Genomic DNA, 20,856 nt, shown 5'->3' on the forward strand with positions numbered 1-20,856 from the left:
ATTGCCAGTAATTCCAGAAAAACCTTAAACAAATGATATTACCAGCAATCCATTACATTTCTCTTAGGATATATCTGTGGAATAAAACAGGGAGAGATTTGTACTTTGAACATTGGACAAACAGGGAGAAAACTAGTCACCAGGATACATGAACACCAACTAGCCACAAAAAGACATGACCCTCTCTCACTAGTAGCCTTACATATGGATGAGGAAGGACACCACTTTGACTGGGACAACACATCCGTCCTAGAACAAGCCAAACAAAGACACGCACGAGAATTCCTAGAAGCATGGCATTCCAACCAGAACTCTATCAACAAACACATTGACTTGGACCCCATCTACCATCCCCTGAAAAAAGGAACAGCAAGTGACATCACCACAGGAAATAGCATCACCACAGGAAATGACATCACCAACCCAAATATATAAATAGAAAGCAGGAATTTTCAGCAGTGTTTCGCATGAGGCCCACTGAAGATGTTACCTCGTAACGTGATGAAACGTCTGGAAATGAACCTTTCAGCTCAGTGAGCAAACCTACATCCAAATTCTGGTCCTGTTTATGCTTATTTGTGGAAGACCTTATGTATATTTTCTGAAAACAAATCCAAGATCCACCTTGTTCATGAGGTCTAAATACCTTCAAAAACCTGCTGTGACACATTTTGTTGTAATGTACTTCAAATTATGTTATCTGTTATTTTGGAGGTAAGAATGTGTTATATGCAAATCTAGCAAGTTGGTTTCACTACTTCTAAATACAAATACAATCCAACCTGATTTCAAACCTAGTCCTTAATGCAAACTTAAGGCTGAGAAAGTACACTGACTTACTTTGTAAAAACTTTTTGTCATTTTATGAAGCATAGTGCAACAAATCTGAATGCCAGTATTTTTGTTAAAAAGTTATTAAATTGCAGCTGCATTATTGTTTGATGTGGTTCGATACAAGGTATTTGTCTTAGTTGGTCAATGAAGATGAACTCACTGCCAACGTTGTCTCATTTGGTAGTTTCTTCCTTGGAATTGTGTGGCTTCTATTTGATGGTCTCCAAATGAGTTCCAACTGAGATTTGCCATGATAAATGGATGTTGCTTTGATTGGAAAAGCTTGGAAGTAGTTTCCTTTTGTAGTCTGTAGTCTGAATTTTTGCTCCCATATTGGAAGTGCAGAGTCAGGACATTTCCCTGCTCGTGTCTTTCTGTTAACTCCCTCACATTCCATAGGCTTCAATTATACTAACTCATGCCACACAATGCACATTACCAATACCACCTCCTCCTCCCATCTCCCCCCATCCCCCACAACCACCACCACCACCACCAAAACACCACCTCCACTCCTGGTCCTTCCATGCTAACCTATGCCCCAGTCTCTCCTTCATGACCCTTTATGGTAATTGTGCCAATTCATCCCAACGTATTCTCCTGTTCACCATCCTTTGTCTTTATGTACACAGTGACAGTTGTATCACTCTCCACCATTGGTAGAGGTAAGGACCCATGATGAGGTAAAATAAAATTGTCAGTTGAATAATTAATTTTTTTAAAATAAACTTTTCTGAGTGCATTTAAGTGTGATATTCCCACAAATAACAAAATGGACTGATAAAGAAAATAAAACACAAATTTTGGAGTGTGAGGTAATCCAGTTGAGAGGAAAGCTAAGGAATTGAAGTAACAATCAAATGAAATATACAATATATTAAAACAGCATAGGTAAACTTAACATGACCAAGATACCAGAGGAAGGGATATGTCAATCAGAATTTTTCATACCAGGAGTGGGACGTTTTTGAAATGCTGTTCCAGTTAAGAAAGTAAAGACTAAAACCTTAGACTCATCCCAGAGTCAATTACAGCGTGTGCATGTCTAAAAATAATTATGGACTGATTCCTTTCCATGCTTGGGTTGTGATCCAGTCAGAATGCTTGTTAGTTTCAATGGAACCTTTTTAAAATACGTAATGTTTAAATTTAAAATTTTTTGCATCACTTGCAGAATTAGTATTGTAACATTGGTACCTTGACTGCACTTCGCTGGGTTAAGACAATGTGTAAAAGGCTGAAGCCTCTCACAACAAGGTTGCTTGTAATTTGTATTTTCGAAATGTGAGTGATAATGACTTTTAGTGATAATGACTTTGCTACTTTTAGCTGTTGTCTTTAGATTGAAATAGTTAGACAACTTGAACAACTTCAGGTATTGTGCTGTTGGTGCTCCCACAATGGAGTTAAGTAGAGAATTTAGCAACTTAGTGATGACAACAAATAATAATATAGATCTGAGTCTGAATGGTTAGTGCCTTACAGCAAAGCTTGAAGATGCTATTCCCATATCGTTACTCATTTTCCCTGTTAGTGATGTGTTCTGTTGAATTCTGCCGTGTTGATGTCCATGAGATGCTTGGCATACCTCAGGTTGCAAAACCTTTCCTCTCATGAAGAAAAATAATTTAACCCTTCCAAAGTTCTGTTTACTTTTTCAGGTCAGCATAGACCAGTAATGAGAAAATCTTGATGAAACTCCAAACAGTGTGGACAGTGCCAAAGACATGTTTAACATTCCTCTCACCAAATACCTCATCTTTGACACGACTATTTATTATCCATCCATTTTGTTAGTACAATTTTAGACAAGCTCCTCTCATATTTACTTGTACTTGTTATCACTACTCCAGTGATGGTTTAATTTTCTCTTCGATCTTTACAAGGCCTCTTGGTCAAAGTTAACAATTTTGGAGATAATTTGTCTGCAACATTTCATGCTCCAATTAATGCCATTGGTCTGAAATAAGGCATAGAGGGTCCAGGATAATCAAATTAATTTAGACTACTACAGCAATCATGCAATTGAATGCAGTGAAAAATTTAACTCTAATCTATATTACAATAATCATGACAAACTAGAGTTAACAAATCTAGCTTTGTTCATGTAAATAAGCAATTTGTTTCAGTAATTAATAGGAGTTGTACTTTAGAAAAACATTAAAAGCAATGGCATCAGTAGCAATAGATATAGCATGCATATAGATATCAACAGATGTTGAAAAGGTCCAGCTGAGTTAAACATGGGTGAAATGCCAGAGAACTGGAGGGTTGCTAATGTTGTCCCCCTGTACAGGAAGGGTAGTAGGGATATTCCAGGTAACTACAGACCAGTGAGCCTGACGTCAGAGGTGGAAAAGTTACTGGAGAAGATACTGAAGGATAAAATCTATTTATATTTGGAAAAGAATGGGCTTATCAGTGATAGGTAATGTGGTTTTGTACGAGGCAGGTCGTGCCTTACCAACTTAATAGATTTCTTTAAGGAAGTGATCAAGTTGATAGATGAAGGAAGGGCTGTAGATATCATATACATGGATTTTAGTAAAGCATTTAATAAGGTTCCCCATGGTAAACTGAAGTCACATGGTGTGCAGGGTGTTCTAGCTAGGTGGATAAAGAACTGGTTGAGTAACAGGAGACAGAGTAGTTGTTGAAGGGAGTTTCTTGAAATGGAGGAAGGTGACCAGTGGTGTTCCACTGGAGTCAGTGTTGGGGCCCCTGTTGTTTGTGATATCCATAAATGATCTGAAAGAGGGCATTGTTGGTCTGATAAGTAAGTTTGCAGATGACACGAAGATTGATGGAGTAGCAGAAAGCATAGGGGACTGTCAAAGAATACAGGAGAATTTCGATAGGCTGGAGAGTTGGGCGGCAAAGTAGCAGATGGAGTTCAATTTGGGCAAATGTGAGGTGATGCATTTTGGGAAGTCTAATTCTAGAGTGAACTATACTGTAAACGGCAGAGTCTTGGGAAAAGTTGATGAGCAGAGAGGTCTGGGAGTTCAGGTCCATTGTACCCTGAAGATGGCTGCACAGGTGGATAGAGTGGTCAAGAAGGCATATGGTATGCTCGCCTTCATTGGATGGGGTATTGAATATAAAAGCTGGCAAGCCATGTTAAAATTGGACAGGACTTTGGTTCGGACGGTTTGGAGAGGGTGCAGAGAAGGTGTACAGGGATGTTGCCTGGTATGGAATGTGCTAGCTATAAAGAGAGGTTGAGTAGGTTAGGATTGTTTTCATTAGAAGAAAGGAGATTGGGGGGGGACCTGATTGAGGTCTACAAAATCATGAAGGGTATAGACAGGTTGGATAGAGATAAGCTTTTTCCCTGGGTAAGGGAATCAATAACAAGAGGTCTGGGCTGTAAATTTTCTTTATTGTTTGTTCTACAAGAAACATTAATGTGATGCTCAACTGCTCAATATAAATGCCATGACACAAACTGCCAAAAATTAGTTCCAAAGAGTTTAAATACCCTTGAAGATTAGTCTTGCATCAGCAAAAATAGATTTGTTGGGGCCTAAGAGCTTGATCTGGAACTGACACAATCTTTCTACAGCCAGCTGTGGTTCCATGAAGTTACCAATCATTCTCCAGTACCAGTTCTAAACTCTACACATGTATATACCAGATTCTATGATAATCATTGTAAAAGTAGCAACTTTTGAAGGTTCAAGTGCCAGTTCATAGCAATGGGGTAGCTGGCAAAGAGATAGCTGTCAAGCCCAACCTGAAAGTCTTTATCCATCACTGCTACCATCTTTATAATTGTGGAAACTGCACCAATGAATCAGCTGTTTCTGTTTTGGACTCGTGAGAAGTTATTGCTAGGATCATACTGTTGATGTTCACTTTTTTTTAATATTTCTGTACTATCTGGCACATGTTAATAAGAGAGCATTCTATCGCTTAGTATTAGATCTATGTAGTAGAGAGCTGTAGAACTGACTGTGACTCAATTGAACAAAGACATCAGATACGCTTTTGTGGATGGAACTAATTTTGCAACAGAAATGTTCAGATATCCTAAAAAAAAGTAGGATTTTCTTTAATGCTGCAACTTTTGAGAATGCGATTAAATAAACTTTGTTTTAACAAACTTCTATCCTGAATCCACGATTAAGAAGTTAAAGGGATAAATACAACTCTTGTTTTATTTCACAATTTCAATGTTTAATCATTTACTTGACTGAACTTGTATTAATTGTCTGTTTTGTAGGTATTAGCAACACTGAATCACGCCAACCAGGCAAGGCACCAAATTTCAGTGTCAATTGGGTTGTGGATGACTCAGGCCTGGAAGTTATTAATGCCATGACAGGGAAAGATGATATGGGACGCCCTTCTCGACTTTGTAAACATGTTCTGCATAGTCGTTGGTTACGCCTGCATGGAAAGGTAAAATTGTCTCGTAATTTCCTCACCCTCTTTCCCACCCCCACCCTTTTTTAAAAATATGCTCTTAATTCCATTTTTTTAATTTTAAATTTCAGCAAAGCATGCAAAGTTTTTCCTTATAAATAGTCAGTGCTCTATATTGTAAAGCTAATTTCATGTTATCCTGTTCAGTACTCTATGCCCAGATACACGATAATGTTCTTTCATGCTACAACAATGAATCACCATGAGTAAGATTCAGAGTAAAACTTCACCAACATTGTGCCAAATAAACAGAACATTTACCACATTGTCCACCATAAACACGATTTGAGAAAGACTGCAAAACATAGTCCTGTAATTTCTTGTGCACAAAAAAGTTTTATTACAACTGGCTCAGTTCAATTACTTAGAATCCTTAAAGTGAACAAAATGAAACTGATGCAATCTAATCAGTTCTATATTTTAAACTTATGACTGACTATTGTTGTATTTTTACTACACCTTTTTCCTTTTGGCTGTTGGTTCCTTCTGAGATGACTTCGCTTGAGACTATATTTACTTAGCTGTGGTATTGGTGTCATCTGTTCAGTGGTTTTCCCAACAAATTTATGTAGCTGACTCCCAACTGTAAAATACCATAAAATGGAGTATCAGCCAACCTTTTGAATTAAAATGGTGCAAGGCTGTGAGGGACATTGATAGAGTAGATTGGGAGAAACTGTTTCCATTGACATGGGGCTTAAAAGCCAGAGACAGAATCAAGATCACTGGTGCAGGTACTGGCTGGAGTTCAGGAGAGATTCTTTCATGCAACAAGGTACAAAGTGAAGAATGTCCTACTTAAAATAATGCAAAGACAGGTTTAATAATGAAGGGAACGTATATATGAAAGGTTTTTGCTGAAATACCACAGTAACTCATAGATAAGCAAGTTTTGGGGAATGAGATCACTCCTTCAGTTTTCTCTATCAGCACAGCAGTAGTGCCACATGTCACAATGCTATAATGTAAGGTGTAGGGATCTAATATAATCGAAACACAAAACCCAATATTAATTTGATCATTTGAGACTGTAGCCAATAAGGCAACGGGAGACAGTCTAGTGTAGTAACTCAGGAAATTTTAGTTGGGTTTAAAATAATATCTATTAAAGCAGGGGGCTATCTGTGTGTGGAACTACAGAAGATGGATGACATACTGAACAAGTATTTGTGTCAGTATTTACTGTGGAGAAGGAATTGGAAGCTAGAGAACAGGGGGAAATAAATTGTGATATCTTGAAAAGTGTCTATATTACTGAAGATAAGGTGCTGGATGTCTTAAAATGCATTGTGAGGATGCTGCTCCTTTAACAAGGTTATGTTGTCCTTGTTTTTTTTCCTAGAGAGGTTGTAAAAGACACAGACTCCAAAAAGTCTAAGTTGAAGGATTTTAGGGCCAGTTTGATTATAGTTAACAGATTTTGCCTCAGGCAACAGGCTTTTAAGTTTTTGAAAACTTGCAGAGTGGTCAGTTCTCCCAGCTCAGCTTTTTCTGGTTTGGTTTGGTTTGGTTTTTAGTAGTAGTGTTCTGAAGCTCCTGGACCCAAAGAAGCAGATCCAGGCTGGTACTCTCTCTCTGACTTCTCTCCTGTAAGACCCTGTGTTTGATTTTACCTTTTGTGCCAAGGATATTGTTGCAAGTATTGGGAACAGCATCAGTAGGTTGGGATAATCTGTTGGGTTTTCGGATAAGTTAAATTATTCTGTATTCGGTTCTCTTTTGCTTGTGTTTCATTCGTTAATCTTGTAAATAAATTGTATTTTGTTTGAAACTAAATGGTTTGACCAGCGACATTTCTCCTGGAATATCCACTGTACACCTGCTTAAGACAGCTAGCAAAGTTTGGGTCTGGGCTACCTTCTTGAAATGTTTTGAGGGGTCTGGCCTGGTCCATAACATGCAAAAAGATGGATAAATCCCTGGGACCTGATCAGGTGTACCCAAGAACTCTGTGGGAAGCTATGGAAGAGATCGCTAGGCCCCTTGCTGAGATATTTGTATCTCAATAGCCACAGGTGAGGTGCTGGAAGACTGGAGATTGGCAAATGTAGTGCCGTTATTTAAGAAAGGTGGTTGGGTAAAGCCAGGGAATTGTAATCTGGTGAGCCTGACATCCGGGGTGGACAAGTTGTTGGAGAGAATTCTGAAGGACAGGATTTACATGCATTTGGAAAGGCAAGGATTGATTAGGGAGAGTCAGCATGGCTTTGTATGTGGGAAATCATGTCTCAACAACTTGATTGAGTTTTTTTGAAGACATGACAAAGAAAATTGATGAAGGCAGGGCAGCAGACATTGTCTATATGGACTTCAGTAAGGCGTTCAACATGGTAGATTGGTTAGCAAGGTTAGATCACATGGAATCCAAGAGGAGCTATCCAATTGGATATAAAATTAGCTTAAAGGTAGGAGACAAAGGGTGATAGTGGAGGATTGCTTTTTGGACTGGAGGCTGGGTCTGCTGGTTTTCATCGTTTATATGAATTATTTGTATGTGCATATAAGAGGTATGATTATTAAGTTTGCAAAAGACGCCAGAATTGGAGGTATGGACATTGAAGAAAGTTGTCACGGAGTACAATGGGGCCTTGATCAGTTGGGTCAGTGGGCCAAGGAGTGGCAGATGGAGTTTAATTTAGATAAATGGGAGGTGCTGCATTTTGGTAAGGTAATTCAGGGCAGAACTGGGAGTTAATGGGAGAGCCCTGAGGAGTAATGCCAAACAAAGGTTTCTAGGGGTGCAGGAAAGTGTAGTCTCAGGTAAACAGGGTGCTGAAGGCAACATTTGGCATGCTTGCCTTCATTGATCAGTGCATTGAGTAAAGGGATTGCGATGTCATGTTGCGGCTGTCCAGGATATTGGTTAAGCCACTTTTAGAATACTGCATTCACTTCTGGTCTATTTGCTACAAGAAAGATGTTGTTAAACTTGAAAGGGTTCAGACCAGGATGTTGCCGGTTTAGATGGTTTGAGTTGTAACAAGAGGCTGAATAGGCTGAGGCTAATTTTTCTGTAGGGTCAGAGGCTGATGGGTAACCTTCCAGAAATTTATAAAATCATGAGGGGGTATGGATAGGGTGAATAGTCTTGGTCTTTTCCCCAGGGTAGGGGAGTCCAAAACTAGAGCATATAGATGTAGGGTAAGAGGGGAATGATTTAAAAGGGATCTGAGGGGCAACATTTTCATGCAGAGGGTGGTGTGTGTATGGAACAAACTCCCAGAGGAAGTGGTTAAGGCTGGTACAATTACAACATTTGAAAGGCATCTGGATGGGGAAATGAAGAGGAAGGGTTTCGAGGGAAATGGGCCAAATGCTGGCAAATTAGACTAGATTAGTTTCAGCTATCTCGTTGGACTGAAGGGTCTGTTTCCGAGTTGTATAACTCCATGATTTTATGCGTGTACTATGGCTCTTCCCAGTTCAGCTTAGGGTGTGATCGGCACCATGTCTGTCTTAGATGCCTTGAGGGGCCCTTTCCTTTTGATTAGAGCCAGAACAATTTCAAATTTCTTGCATTCCTTGGTCAGCAAAAGCAGGGTTGATCAATTACACCATTGCATTTTAATTGGCTAGGCTCGATGAGCTTATTGATAATTGGCTTAATGGATGCAGATTAATTTCTAATTGGCTCTTAAGGGTGATAGATGTTCACTGTCACCTCCCACTATCTCCTGATTTTTGTTTCATTAGGCTGTCAATTATCCTCTTAAATTTTGTAATTGTCACTTTATGACGTTAAATTAAGAGGATAGTTTGAAAACTTTTTAATTCTGTTTAAAAAAAGAGGCATTTGCAGTCAGGACTTAGATTGATATCCTTGAGCTTGTGTCTCAATCGTCGCTTAATTGGTGAAGTTCCCATTAAATCTGGCACTCAGTTATCACTGATCATTTGCTTTATCCTGAATTTGGTTCTGCTGTTTGAATACTTGGAAACAGTTTTGTTACCCTGTATACTCTAACAGCAAAACTGATACCAAAAATAAAGATCTTTGTTCTTTCCAGTCTAAAGGATTACACAACTGCAACCTTGAAAACACTATGAAAATATTAACTCTATTACAAAAGTTATACATAGTCAATTGCTATACTACAAATGCACCAATACCAGGGAACAGCTGTGATCACAAGATCCTGATAAGGGCTGACAAGTCAGGGCAATGCTATATTTGTCGTCTTAAGCTTTGGATGTCGAAGCAGAGCCCCTTTAATGTTATAGCTATAATTTAAAACAGTTTATTTTCTTCATTCTATTTGCATTCCTATAGTGCATTTCTTTGTCAAAGCTAAGCAGAGTCCCATGATGTCAAAGTCTGAAGATCTGCATTGGTTACATTTAAACAGAATAAAATATTGATCATTGAATATACTTTAACTTAGTTTTTGACAAAGGTAATCATGAAATGTTAGTTCTCCTAATGATCCTACAGTGAAAATGAGACTTTGTCTTCATAAGATTGTATGGTGGTTACTCCTATTGTTGAACAGATATATTTGCAGCTACTGGAATGCAGCTACTGGAAGTCTGGAGCATGTTGTTTTATCATGGTGTTTCCCCTGCCATCTGAAGGTAGTACATCAGCATAATAGAGGGTGGGCAATAGACCGTGATTTGGGATATGGAGTGCATGAAACTGTGGTGTACCACAGTTATCAGTGCTGAGGCTGCAAATATTTCCAAAATTAGTTAATGACTTAGATGAGAAAAGTTTGCGATGACACGAAATATGTTGGGAAGGCAAGAGGTGAGGATGATTGAAAGAGTCTGCAGAGGGATATAGACATATTGAGCGAGTGGGCAGAAAACTTTCCAGATAGAACGTGATGTGAAAAAATCTGAGATTTACACTTTGGCAGGAAGAACGTAGGAGCTGAGTATTATTTAAATGGAGAAAGACTACAGAAAACTAGAGCATAGACAGATTTAGGAATCGCCATCCATAAATCACTAAAAGCTAATATCCAAGTTCAGCAGGTTAAAGGGAAGAGAAAAGAGAAGTTGGCTTCTATTTCAAAGGAAATTGAGTTAAAAACAGAGGGGTCTTGCTAAAACAATACAAAACACTGGTCAGATCATAGCTGGACAGTTCTGGCCCCCTTCTCTGAGGAAAGATATACTCGCATTGAAGGCAGTCTAGAGAAAGTTCACTAGGCTGATACCAGATATAGAGGGACTGTGTTATGAAGAGAGGTTGAGGCTGGGCCTGTCCTCAATAGAGTTTAGAAAAATGACTGGACGCCTTATTTGAAACTTAGAAGATTCTTTAGCACAATAGATGTGGAGAGATTGTTTCCTCTCATAGGGGAGTCGAGGACCAAACTGCATCATCATCGAATAAAGGGTTGCTGATTTAAGATAGAGATGCAAAGTTTCGTCTCTCAGAGGATCCTACATCTGTGAAATGGATTACTGCAGAGGGCTTTAAGATTACATCTTTAAGGCTGAGATGGATTTTTAATCAGAAAGGGAATCAAGGGTATCGGGGAAAGGCAGGAAAGTAGAGTTGCAGATTGAGATCTCAGTGAATTGCAGGGTAGACAGTGGGCTGAATGGCGTCATTCTGCTCCTTCTGGTCTGACACAGATGGCATGCTGGTTATGCTACTTCTGAAGCTGTTCAGCTGGAGTCACAAGGAAAGCAAACTCTGGTGAGATCGTAAGTAACCTTTACTGAAAGACATTTGTGCACATTTTAAGATAATCTGTTAGTTTCAAAGTCTGTTTGATTTTGGTTATATCAAATAATGATAGCCAAATGAAAACAAATGCTCACTTTAATAATAGGCAAGTATAAATGTGAGCTGGTTTTCATCACTGCAACTGTTTTCTACTTGCAGTTGTTTTGTCTAATAACATTGTGTAAAGGAAATTGAATGGAGACATCTGTACTGAATTAAGATGTTTAAAGTTTGTAATTCACAAATCTGTTCTCTCTCTCTCTCTCCTCCCAAACCTCCACATCACCATCGCATTTGTTCTGTACCCGAAGTTGCCCTTCTTAAATCGATCCAAACAAGAGAAGTTCACTTCGTATTATGAAGCAAAACAGGCCGCCACCGAATATCAAACTGCGAAGGAGTCCCTGATCAAAGAGTTCCAAAGGAGTGGATTAGGCATGTGGGTGAAAAAACCCATTGAACAAGATCAATTCAGTCTCTCTGGCTGAGCCCATGTTGGGACTTTTCAGGACGCAAAGCTGCTGGAATTCCATGTGTCAGATGTATTTATTAACTTGTAACTTTAAACTAATTTTTTTTAATTTCCTTTTTTAAATAATAAAACGTGTCCCTTTTCTTGGCTATCAGCTAGGTTTTTAAAATAGCACAAAAAGCAATGTACACAATGCTTGTTTTAATTGGCCTCTTAACCAGAAGATAATGTCAGTAATTGGAGCCATAATTGAATTGTGCATCATTGGCCATATTTATTAACATGTTGATTTAAAATTTAGTATAAATTTCCAAAAGAACAGCTTTGAGTTCTGTTTCTGAAAGTACTATACACCTGTACAGTTGTCATAACTTTTAATCTTTAGAACTAGTCTTTATAGGGACATGGTTTTACAATTTAGCAGTTCTGGCAGGGAACATGTTGAGAAGGGATCAGCCTGTATTTCAAATTCAGAAGGAAAGGACATGTCCCAGATTCATGGTTCATGCAATACTTTTGATGGACGAAAGATCAATTAGACAACAATATGGGGGAAGTTCTGACCTGTGTGCTTGAATTCCTGTGATCCCCTCATAATTCATGAAGCTCTGTACCATGAGCTTTAAATTATACAGTTTGTCCCTGTATGTGTTCTCAGGACAAACATTTTCCGTTCTGAAAATGGGCAAAACCATTGAGAACTGTGAATTAAAAGATGTCATTGTAACTCTTGTAAAGATCCTGAGAAGGGGAAAATATTTGCAAATTATATTTAGTTACAATTTTGGAAACATGACATACAAGCCCCCGAAGTAATCGGAACCGTTACAGGCAAGTAAATACACATTTATTTAGCAGTTCAGGATCTCCATTTTTTTTTTTGACAGCTGCTGTTTGTATTTGCAAAAAGCCTCCAGTGCAGCAATTCAAATGCGGTATGTTTTCTTTGAGATCAGGTCGTAAGCTTAACTTAAAGGCAGACTCCAGTGATATCAACGGTTCTTGTTGGTTTTCATACTTTTTCTTTCAAGGTGAAGCAATTAATTCAGCTGATTAGTGCTGAATCTTCTCCTGTAAATGTCCAGGCAGATTCAGCATTGATCTGTGTCAGTCCTTTCACTAGGTGTGGCTGTAGCATTCCAAGAGTTCAGCTTCACAAATCAAAGCCCAAAAAATATATTTTAAAATGTGATGAAGCATTGCAATACATTTTGGTAAATTTTAAATTGCAGCCCAGCCTAGCCATAAAAGGGATGCTATCTGTCCATATGTGTGCCTGCTGCTTTTCCTTGTTCTTTCTTCATGCACGACTATTGACGTGTTATTTCTTTGTTGTGTAAACTGGAATAGCATATGCTTTGATAAAAATGTTCCTTATATTAAACCTTTGCAACTGAATGAAGGCAGCTGCAAGTGTGAAGGTCACAGTGCAACAGTCAGTTGTGTTCTCTTTACAGGGTTGCCTCATCTGTCACAAATAACAAGACTTGGAAGCTAACAGAGATTGTAACACTTGAAAACTTGAAGTGCAAGTGTGTTAACAGCAATCGTTTGAAACTTCTTAGCTTTTCTTTTAAACTGGTAGCTTACTAATTGTAACCAGTAGTTAAATTGGTTATTTCACATCATGATTCTGGCTTTAAAACCGAAGCAGAAAAGCATGCTGACTTGTGAAGATGGCTTTCACTGTTAAGTGATCAAAACAGGAGATACTTAATCTAGCACCAGATTAGAAGACTGAAATAATGTAGATTTACAGGTCTGAGAGAATTCTTGAGGTTGGGCCAATTACTTATGAGTGCAATTAGTATGGGTGGCTGGTATATTCACTTTTGACAGTACTCACTCAAAGTCAGTGTGCCCTTTAACCTCATTTGTTACTAGTTACATGATCTACTATGTATACATCTGTTTGTATTTTTTCTCCAATCTGAGCCTTTGCTTAAATGAAAGCATAGCTGCTGTCAATGCTGCCATCATGATCATTTTGGAGTGAGCAGAACCAAGTCTGGTCACTCTGGCATAACAAGCGTAAGTTATTCAACCTATTTAAGGTTAGATATTCTGGAACCATTTTATTAGAGACAGGGTTATGCTTTACCATGTCTATTTATAAAATATACATGCACATTAATTCTGTGTTAGTTACTGCTTTGAGAAAACTCTTTGATCGATCAGAATTGTTAATCTTGCGAAACAAAAGTTTAACAGTATCGAGTCAGTTTTTTTTTGCTTAATTGTATTCTTAAAATGATGAGGGTTACTTTTTAAAATGAATAAGTTATGTGCTTAAGGTTCATCTGTACAGAGTATATTTTTGCATAGCTACTGTTTTTTTTGTAGTTTTTTTTATCATGAGAATGTGTGTCCTGAATCCCAGAAAATTGACAGCTTTGCCTAACTTCTTGTGTGGATGTGGTGAGCAAACTTGATATTCCATAATATTCCTGCTATCTCAATAAGCATAACAAAGCCAGTATTGGTAATCGAACAGCAAGATGTTGCACTGTGGGTTCTTACCCCTTTATATGTCTCTACAACTTTTCCTTCTGTTCTTTAGTTCCGAAAAGGCATTTTGGAGGAAGAAGTGCTGCAAGCTAGCAAGTAATAATGCTTTTGGGCATAGAGAATTCAATATGCACCCGACTAATTTTATAGTCCTCAATACACTTGATAGTTTAGATCTTGGACCAAATTTAATTTAATGTTTTAATGAAATTTGAGCTTACATTCTCATTTTCCAAAGCAGACCAACAATTCAGCCTATAGTCAGCTGGTGAATCTGATTCTTTCAGAATCCTTGAGTAGGCTGATGATGATCTCCAAATGAGATCTTTTCATACTCCCTAACCAGCTGGACCAGAGAATGGCAAGTTTGTAGAAGCTAGGATTTGTGTGCCATCTTTGGATACTGTTTGCTATGGGTAAGTGCTCATGGGTAAATGATGGGACCTATTTGAAAGTTTCCTTTTCAGGGCAGCCCAGAAGTTTGAGAATGTCCAATTCATGTTGCTTGACAGTGTGCTATTGGTAGATTTGCATACATTTTTGTCATTCCAAGCACAAAAAAAGGAAAGAATATAGTTGTGATTCCATATTAAGATAGAAAATAAGTAATTACTGCAGAGCTTTAAAATGTCCCAGAATGTTGATTTATATGATGATTAGTTTGATAGATGGTGTAAACAACCATCTAATTTTTTACAAAAAAATCAACTGTCAACAGTCAGTTAAATTTCAGGTATCAGAAGTTTTATTGTTATGTTAAAAATAGAGATGGATTTCAAACCCACACTAACTGTTGTTCTATGCATTGTACTGATAATCAGGTTCATATGACTTTACTTGCAGTACTACTTCAGTTCCTTGAGCTTGAAATAGTTTCTGTTGTTTCCGCTTTTTGGAGATTTGGAAGGAGGTAAGGATCCAAAACTAGGGGTTATAAATGGAAGGTAGTCACTAATAAATCCAATAGGATTTACGCAAAGAAGAATGAGAGTGTGAAACTTGATACCACACTGAGTTGTTGAAGTAAATAAGATAAATGCATTTGAGGAGAACCTAGATAAGTCTATAAGGGAGATAGGAATCGAAGGTTATGCTGATGGAATTAGATGAAGTTGTGTGGAGCATAAACCCTGGCTAGCACCTATTTAGCTGAATGACCTGTTTCTGTGATGTAAATTCCATGTAATTTAACGTAATTAACTAGAATATTTATCCCAGTTGTAGAGAACTGTACTGTAATATTGTCTTGCATAATGATAGATCTGATATCCCATGCTGAACTCTGTTGGTATCATCAGTAAAATGCTATGTCACAGTCATCCTGTCCAGACTGAGACACCTCATTGTCAACAATGTAAATTCTGTCTGCACAGTGCAAGTACTGTATATTGTCCAGTACCTTGTGTTGAGACCTTTCCATGTCGTGGGACATAGGAAGGGACTGTATTATTGCCTCTCAAGGGAATCTAGTCATAATGTTCCCTTCTCTACATTCATTTTTGTGACCTTCTTAATTTTATAAGGAATGAATGCTGAAACAAACTTTCATTGTCTTCTGTAATGTAATTTTGTACTCAGCCATTGGAAACACTTCAATGAATACAATATTTATTTAATTCATCTTGTACTTAAATCAGTGCCATCAAGATGTCAAATTTCATAATGGATAATGATATTCCAACATCAAGCAAAAATATAAAATAAAATTTAACACTTAGCTCAAAAGGATTTTTCTTTCAAACGTTGTAAGTGTTCAAGCTGCAGCAAGGTGCAATTGATAACAAGTTGGCTGTTGGATATAATGACTACAGAGATGTTGCTTTTAGTGATTGGTTATTTTGGTTTGTTTATTTTGGATTGGGAAGGATCATGCTGAAATTCTCCCTTTTTACACGTTGTATAACATAGTTCGTAGTACTTTTCCAACGTTTATCAGTTCACCAATTTGGCACTTGAATAAACACAAACTTGCAAATTTCTTGACATATTCTGCTGCCAGATATCTACAGTTTTCAATCAGTTGTTCACTAGCAACAGTACAATCAATTATTGGCTAAACCATAAACGTATTGCAATAGCAGTGAAGGTCATCACTAGTGATGAAGAGACAACATTTTAACCCACAGTTAAATTCAGCTACTTTGATAGAATAATCTACCATATGATCAAGTATAACAATGCAAAGGAAAAGTCTGCTGTTATCACGCAAAATTAGGAGATGTTAGTACACTGTAAAGGCAGCAAGCAGGTTGTTTTGGAGACTATGACTTATAACTTAAGTATGATGTTCATAAATAAGCAAACTTTACTAAACGTAGGTAGTATTTTCACTGCTATTAAAAATGTTGAAACAAAAATAATTATCTTTGATCTAATTCCAGAGAAGCATTGCTGATCCATAGAACATTAAATCATTATATAGACCATGTCAAAAAAAACTTTAAATTTTTCTTTTTGAAACTAACTTGGCGTTGAGAAACTTGAAATGACAATAACTAAATTCAGGTGACTTAGTATTCAGTATTTATATTGTGCCTTGTTTTCTAAAGCTAGGTACAATATGTATCAACATTAAAATTGTCATTTCTATCAGTATAAACCATTGTATACATTGTGAAGAAACTAAAACAGTGAATCTGGAGTAATTCCTTTCTGATATCGCTGTTGTATACACCGATTACTTAAAATGTCTGTTTATCCATTGGTGCAAAGTTATCTGTGCCAATAGCAAATTTAGTAATCTCCATCCTTCAGAATAAAGACATTAGCATGCCAATAAAGTAACCAACCGTTGGAAATTTTGTTTTCTGTGAGTACGCACTTAAGTGAAATCTTAGAATTTAAAAAAATTCTGGCTGAGGAACTCATTGGCAAAATGATTGCAAGCTGCAGGCATTTGATCAAGAGTATGTCAGTACATGTGACAAATCTTTGAAGGAAGTTTACTATTTTAACCATTGAGTATCTCCTCTGAGTAGCTGATCAATTTCACAGTACCATAAACAACAGGATATAAAGAATATCTATCGTCACATTGGCCTGTTTAACTCCAGAATGGCTGAAGTGTGATCTACAATGATATAATTTTAGCATCCTAGTTAATGACAGTTTTTAATGCAGTCAGCACTAACCTAAGCAATGCTCAACATGGTGTCCGTTCAAGGCATGCTTGGTGATATTTGGGGGAGTTTACAGGTATCTCAGATTAGTTTCTGCCACTCTGGTTTACCTACCTTGTAGGTATGATTAATTTTAAAGCTTAATTTTTCATTTATAACAGTGCTATACCATATCAAAGTATAGTCAGCAGCCTCTGTTCTTTGTAGCTTTGTATATGTTTAACCAAATGGAAATCTTCCTATTAATGTAATTCTGTGCTCAACTTGTATTGTTCAGCCAAGGTCTTCAACAGTCTCTCAAACATTTATTTGTGTGAGAAAGGTGCAGGGGTAATTAAGACACAAAACTCATTGTAGAAACATTAGATTCATACATTTTAAAAATTTTTAATGTTTACCACACTTTTGAATAACCGCGAAACCAACACATTAACATTAATTTTGAATAATTATATAGAAAACATTTTTGGAGGCTTCTGATTTAATATTTATATTCTACTTTAGGCTCACTAATTAGCAACAACTGAAACGGTGATTGGAATTTAGGCTGAGATTTATTTTTACAGTTTTCTATTTCATTTGATAGAACTTTGACATGTAACCACACACTGAACTTGTAGTGGGCAATATTGACTCAGCGTTCTCCATACAGTATTGAAGCTGAATCATCTGGTGGTAATTTTAGCATAATTAATGTCAGGCGGTACTGAACGTCCAAGCTCACCTGTGAAGTAGGTAAGGGACTGTACTGAGTGCAAGTCACAGGTTTTTTTTGCAGTCGGCAAATAACGTTTTATGTTTGTGTGTCTCTGTGTGCATCTTCTTTCATCCTGTTTCTGTCTGTATTGATTGACGTCTGCCACCTCACTTAACCGACTTAATTAAATAAATCCTTTCTTGCTCCGCAGCCTTATGACTGTGACTAAAGGAGTACAATGCAAAGATTTCTGGAATTTTCATTATTTTGTAAAAAAAAAGCACCAACAAAGCCACAAATTGAAATAGCAGTTTGGTTACAAAATTGTTACAATACTTTTATTGTTTTTGAGTTTGGTTTTGTGCTGTAAAGAGCTTAAGTTCTGAGATTAGTAAGTTTTCAACTTTGTTGAATAAGTTTAGGGAAAGAAGAATCTGATGTGCATCTCCATCCTTGCATTTGAGGTATTTTATGAAATGAACAAAATTAAGCAGGCACTTTTAGGGAAATTGAACTGCGCAGCTATATGCATTTTGTGAAGTTCAGAAAGCATACATTGCAACAAATTAACATTGAACTACGTGAACTAACAACATATTGCCTCGGTAATTTATATATAATAATGATCTCTGTCTTTTATGTTTTATCATGAAGCAATTCTGCCTTTTTTTAGCTTTACATTGTTAGTGGGCATCGATAGTGAGACCAAAATCTGTTGCTCCTCTCTGATTGCCTTTAAATAAGTCGTGGTGTGCTGTTACTTTGAACTACTGCAGTTTATGTGGTGTAAGTAGGCCCATAGTGTTATGAGGAAGGAAATTCCAGCATTTTGACCCAGTAGAAGTGAATGAACAATGATTATCATTTCATTTCAAGATTGTGTACAGCTTGGAATAGAACTTTCAGGCGGTGGTGTTTCCATCAGTCTGCTGCCATTCTTCTAGGTGTCAGAGATCTTGAGATTAGGAGGTTCTGTAGAAGGAGTCTAGTGAGTTACCACAGTGCATCTTGTGTATGGTACACTGTTGCCGCTGTTGGTGGGGGGGGGGGGATCTATAGGTTGGTGGATAGGGTGCCAATCAACCAACTTCTCTGTCCTGACTGGTTTGAGTTATTGCGTGTTAGAACTATACTTATCCAGTATTACATCACCTTCCTGATTCCTACTTTGTAAATGGTGGGCAGGTTTGAGGAGTTGGGAGACGAATTACTGACCTTTAAATTCCTAGGTCTCTGACCTGTTCCTGCTAGCACAATAGTTGTATGGCTAAGTCTGGTTTGATTTCTGGTAAACAGTAACCCCAGGTTGGTGGTGTTGGGGGATTCCATTTTGGTCATGGCATTACGTGTAACTAGTGTAACAAGAAATGAAATTCCGTGTTTGAACTGACAAAGGGGAAATTATAATCTCTTTAGGTAGAATGTTTACTTTGTGTATATCTTTTAACAAATTCCTGAAAAGCACCAATACCTTGCCAATTCTTTATATTTCTAGGAGTTACAGTGAAGAGAGAGAGATGGTGGAAGACATTGCTTAGATTAGGGAAACTTGCCAATTGTTTTTTTTAGGAGATTGTTCATCTTAACAGTTCATGGTGACATTCCACTGTGTAATAAACAGTTTGTACTGTAATCACTGCATGAGTACCAGCACTAATACTGTACCACTTCACATTAACAATCCCAGCATGATTCTCTGTTACATGTAGAAATAAAATTGAAAAATAAATTTACATCTGACTTCTAATGTATGTTGTTGGTGTCATTTTTTGGGTGTGTTAAACACGTAACTTGTAGAACATGTTGGTGCATTAATTTTGATTTTTAATGTAATATTGCATGTCTGTGAATCTTGGGTTGGTTTGTTGCAATCTCTGTCTTTGCTTGTCTGTGTGTTTCTGTATTTCTGCATTGTTATGTATATGCTCATGTATAAGAAGACTTGGTTTTATGAATGTAGATATGTTATAACAAATACCTTCCAAAGTTCTCTCGTCCTGAAGGTACCAAGCTCCTAATCAAGATGGTCAATATGTTCTGGTACCTAAATAAATATTCTGCAGATACTGAGTCTCATGAAGCTATTCAACCTCTGGAAACGCCACCACCAATTGTAAGCTCTCTATCTCTGCTCCATTCAATTCACTCAGCTATTTTTAAGAAACTAGCTGGTTGCACTTACTCAGTTCCATGTTGGAGCAGTTTTTTTAAATTTGCTGACTGGATGTGCGTGTCGCTCGCAAGGCTGGCTTTTATTGCACATCCCTAATTGCCCTTGAGATGATGTTGGTGAGTTACCCTCTGAAATAGCCTGTCCTTATGTACTGTAATTATTTCGATGAATCACATTGCTGAGGGCCTGGAGTTGGACATAGACTGGGCTGGACAGTGGTGACAAATTTCCTTCCCTAAAGCACATAGTGAGCCATTGGATTTCTGATGTAATACTGCCTGCTAACCACTACTGATAACTAATGTTACTCCAGATTTATGGAATTTACACTAATTTTTTTGAGTTATTCAGTAATAATCATCATGCCACCATTCCCCACTATTTACCTGATGAATACTGGAGTGCATGTACTGGAGTGCATATTGATGCATTCCACATCTTTACACAGTGAATTTCTTGGTGTACAGATGTATATAAAGTATATAGATGAGGAAGGGTATTCAGCTCATCTTAGTTCTCTGTGCAGATTAATCCTGCATGACCTCTGTTATTAATTTGGATGCATTTTAATTGTTTCCTGAGACTTTTGCCTCAACTATTCTGCTTCAAAGATTAAAGAAAACTTGCAGCTGAACAGCGCCTGGCACAACCTCGTGTTCTCGCAAATGCTTTTGTTGCCAACAAAGCACTTGTTTAAAATGTGATAGCCACTTACTGCACATCAAGTTCCCACAAACACCAAAGCAATAATTACCTGTCTTATTGAAGTTCATTGAGGGATAAAAATGAACCCAAGAACCTTTTGAGAACTCTCCTGCTTTTCTTCAAACAATGCCATTGGATCATGCTTGTTCTTTTGTATGCCTGTAATTAGACTTTGCATTTTTAAGATGAAAAGTCAGGCACGGTGGCACAGTGGTTAGCACTGCTGCCTCACAGCGCCAG

General features: G+C 37.5%; 1 protein-coding gene across 6 annotated transcripts in view; it reads left to right on the plus strand.

Moving 5' to 3' along the window:
* LOC122551398 (double-stranded RNA-specific editase 1-like) overlaps window positions 1-19,485 on the plus strand; it is a 322,482-nt gene extending 302,997 nt beyond the window's left edge. For all 6 annotated transcript variants that reach the window (XM_043693228.1, XM_043693225.1, XM_043693226.1 and 3 more), the window contains 2 exons: window positions 5,060-5,238; window positions 11,254-19,485. In XM_043693228.1, coding sequence (XP_043549163.1) covers window positions 5,060-5,238; window positions 11,254-11,430 — 356 coding nt within the window. In that variant the 3' untranslated portion in view covers window positions 11,431-19,485. The remainder of the gene's footprint in view (window positions 1-5,059; window positions 5,239-11,253) is intronic.
* Window positions 19,486-20,856: the final 1,371 nt, after the last annotated feature.

This window comes from Chiloscyllium plagiosum, chromosome 7 (genome assembly GCF_004010195.1).
Source record: "Chiloscyllium plagiosum isolate BGI_BamShark_2017 chromosome 7, ASM401019v2, whole genome shotgun sequence".
Taxonomy (NCBI): Eukaryota; Metazoa; Chordata; class Chondrichthyes; order Orectolobiformes; family Hemiscylliidae; genus Chiloscyllium; species Chiloscyllium plagiosum.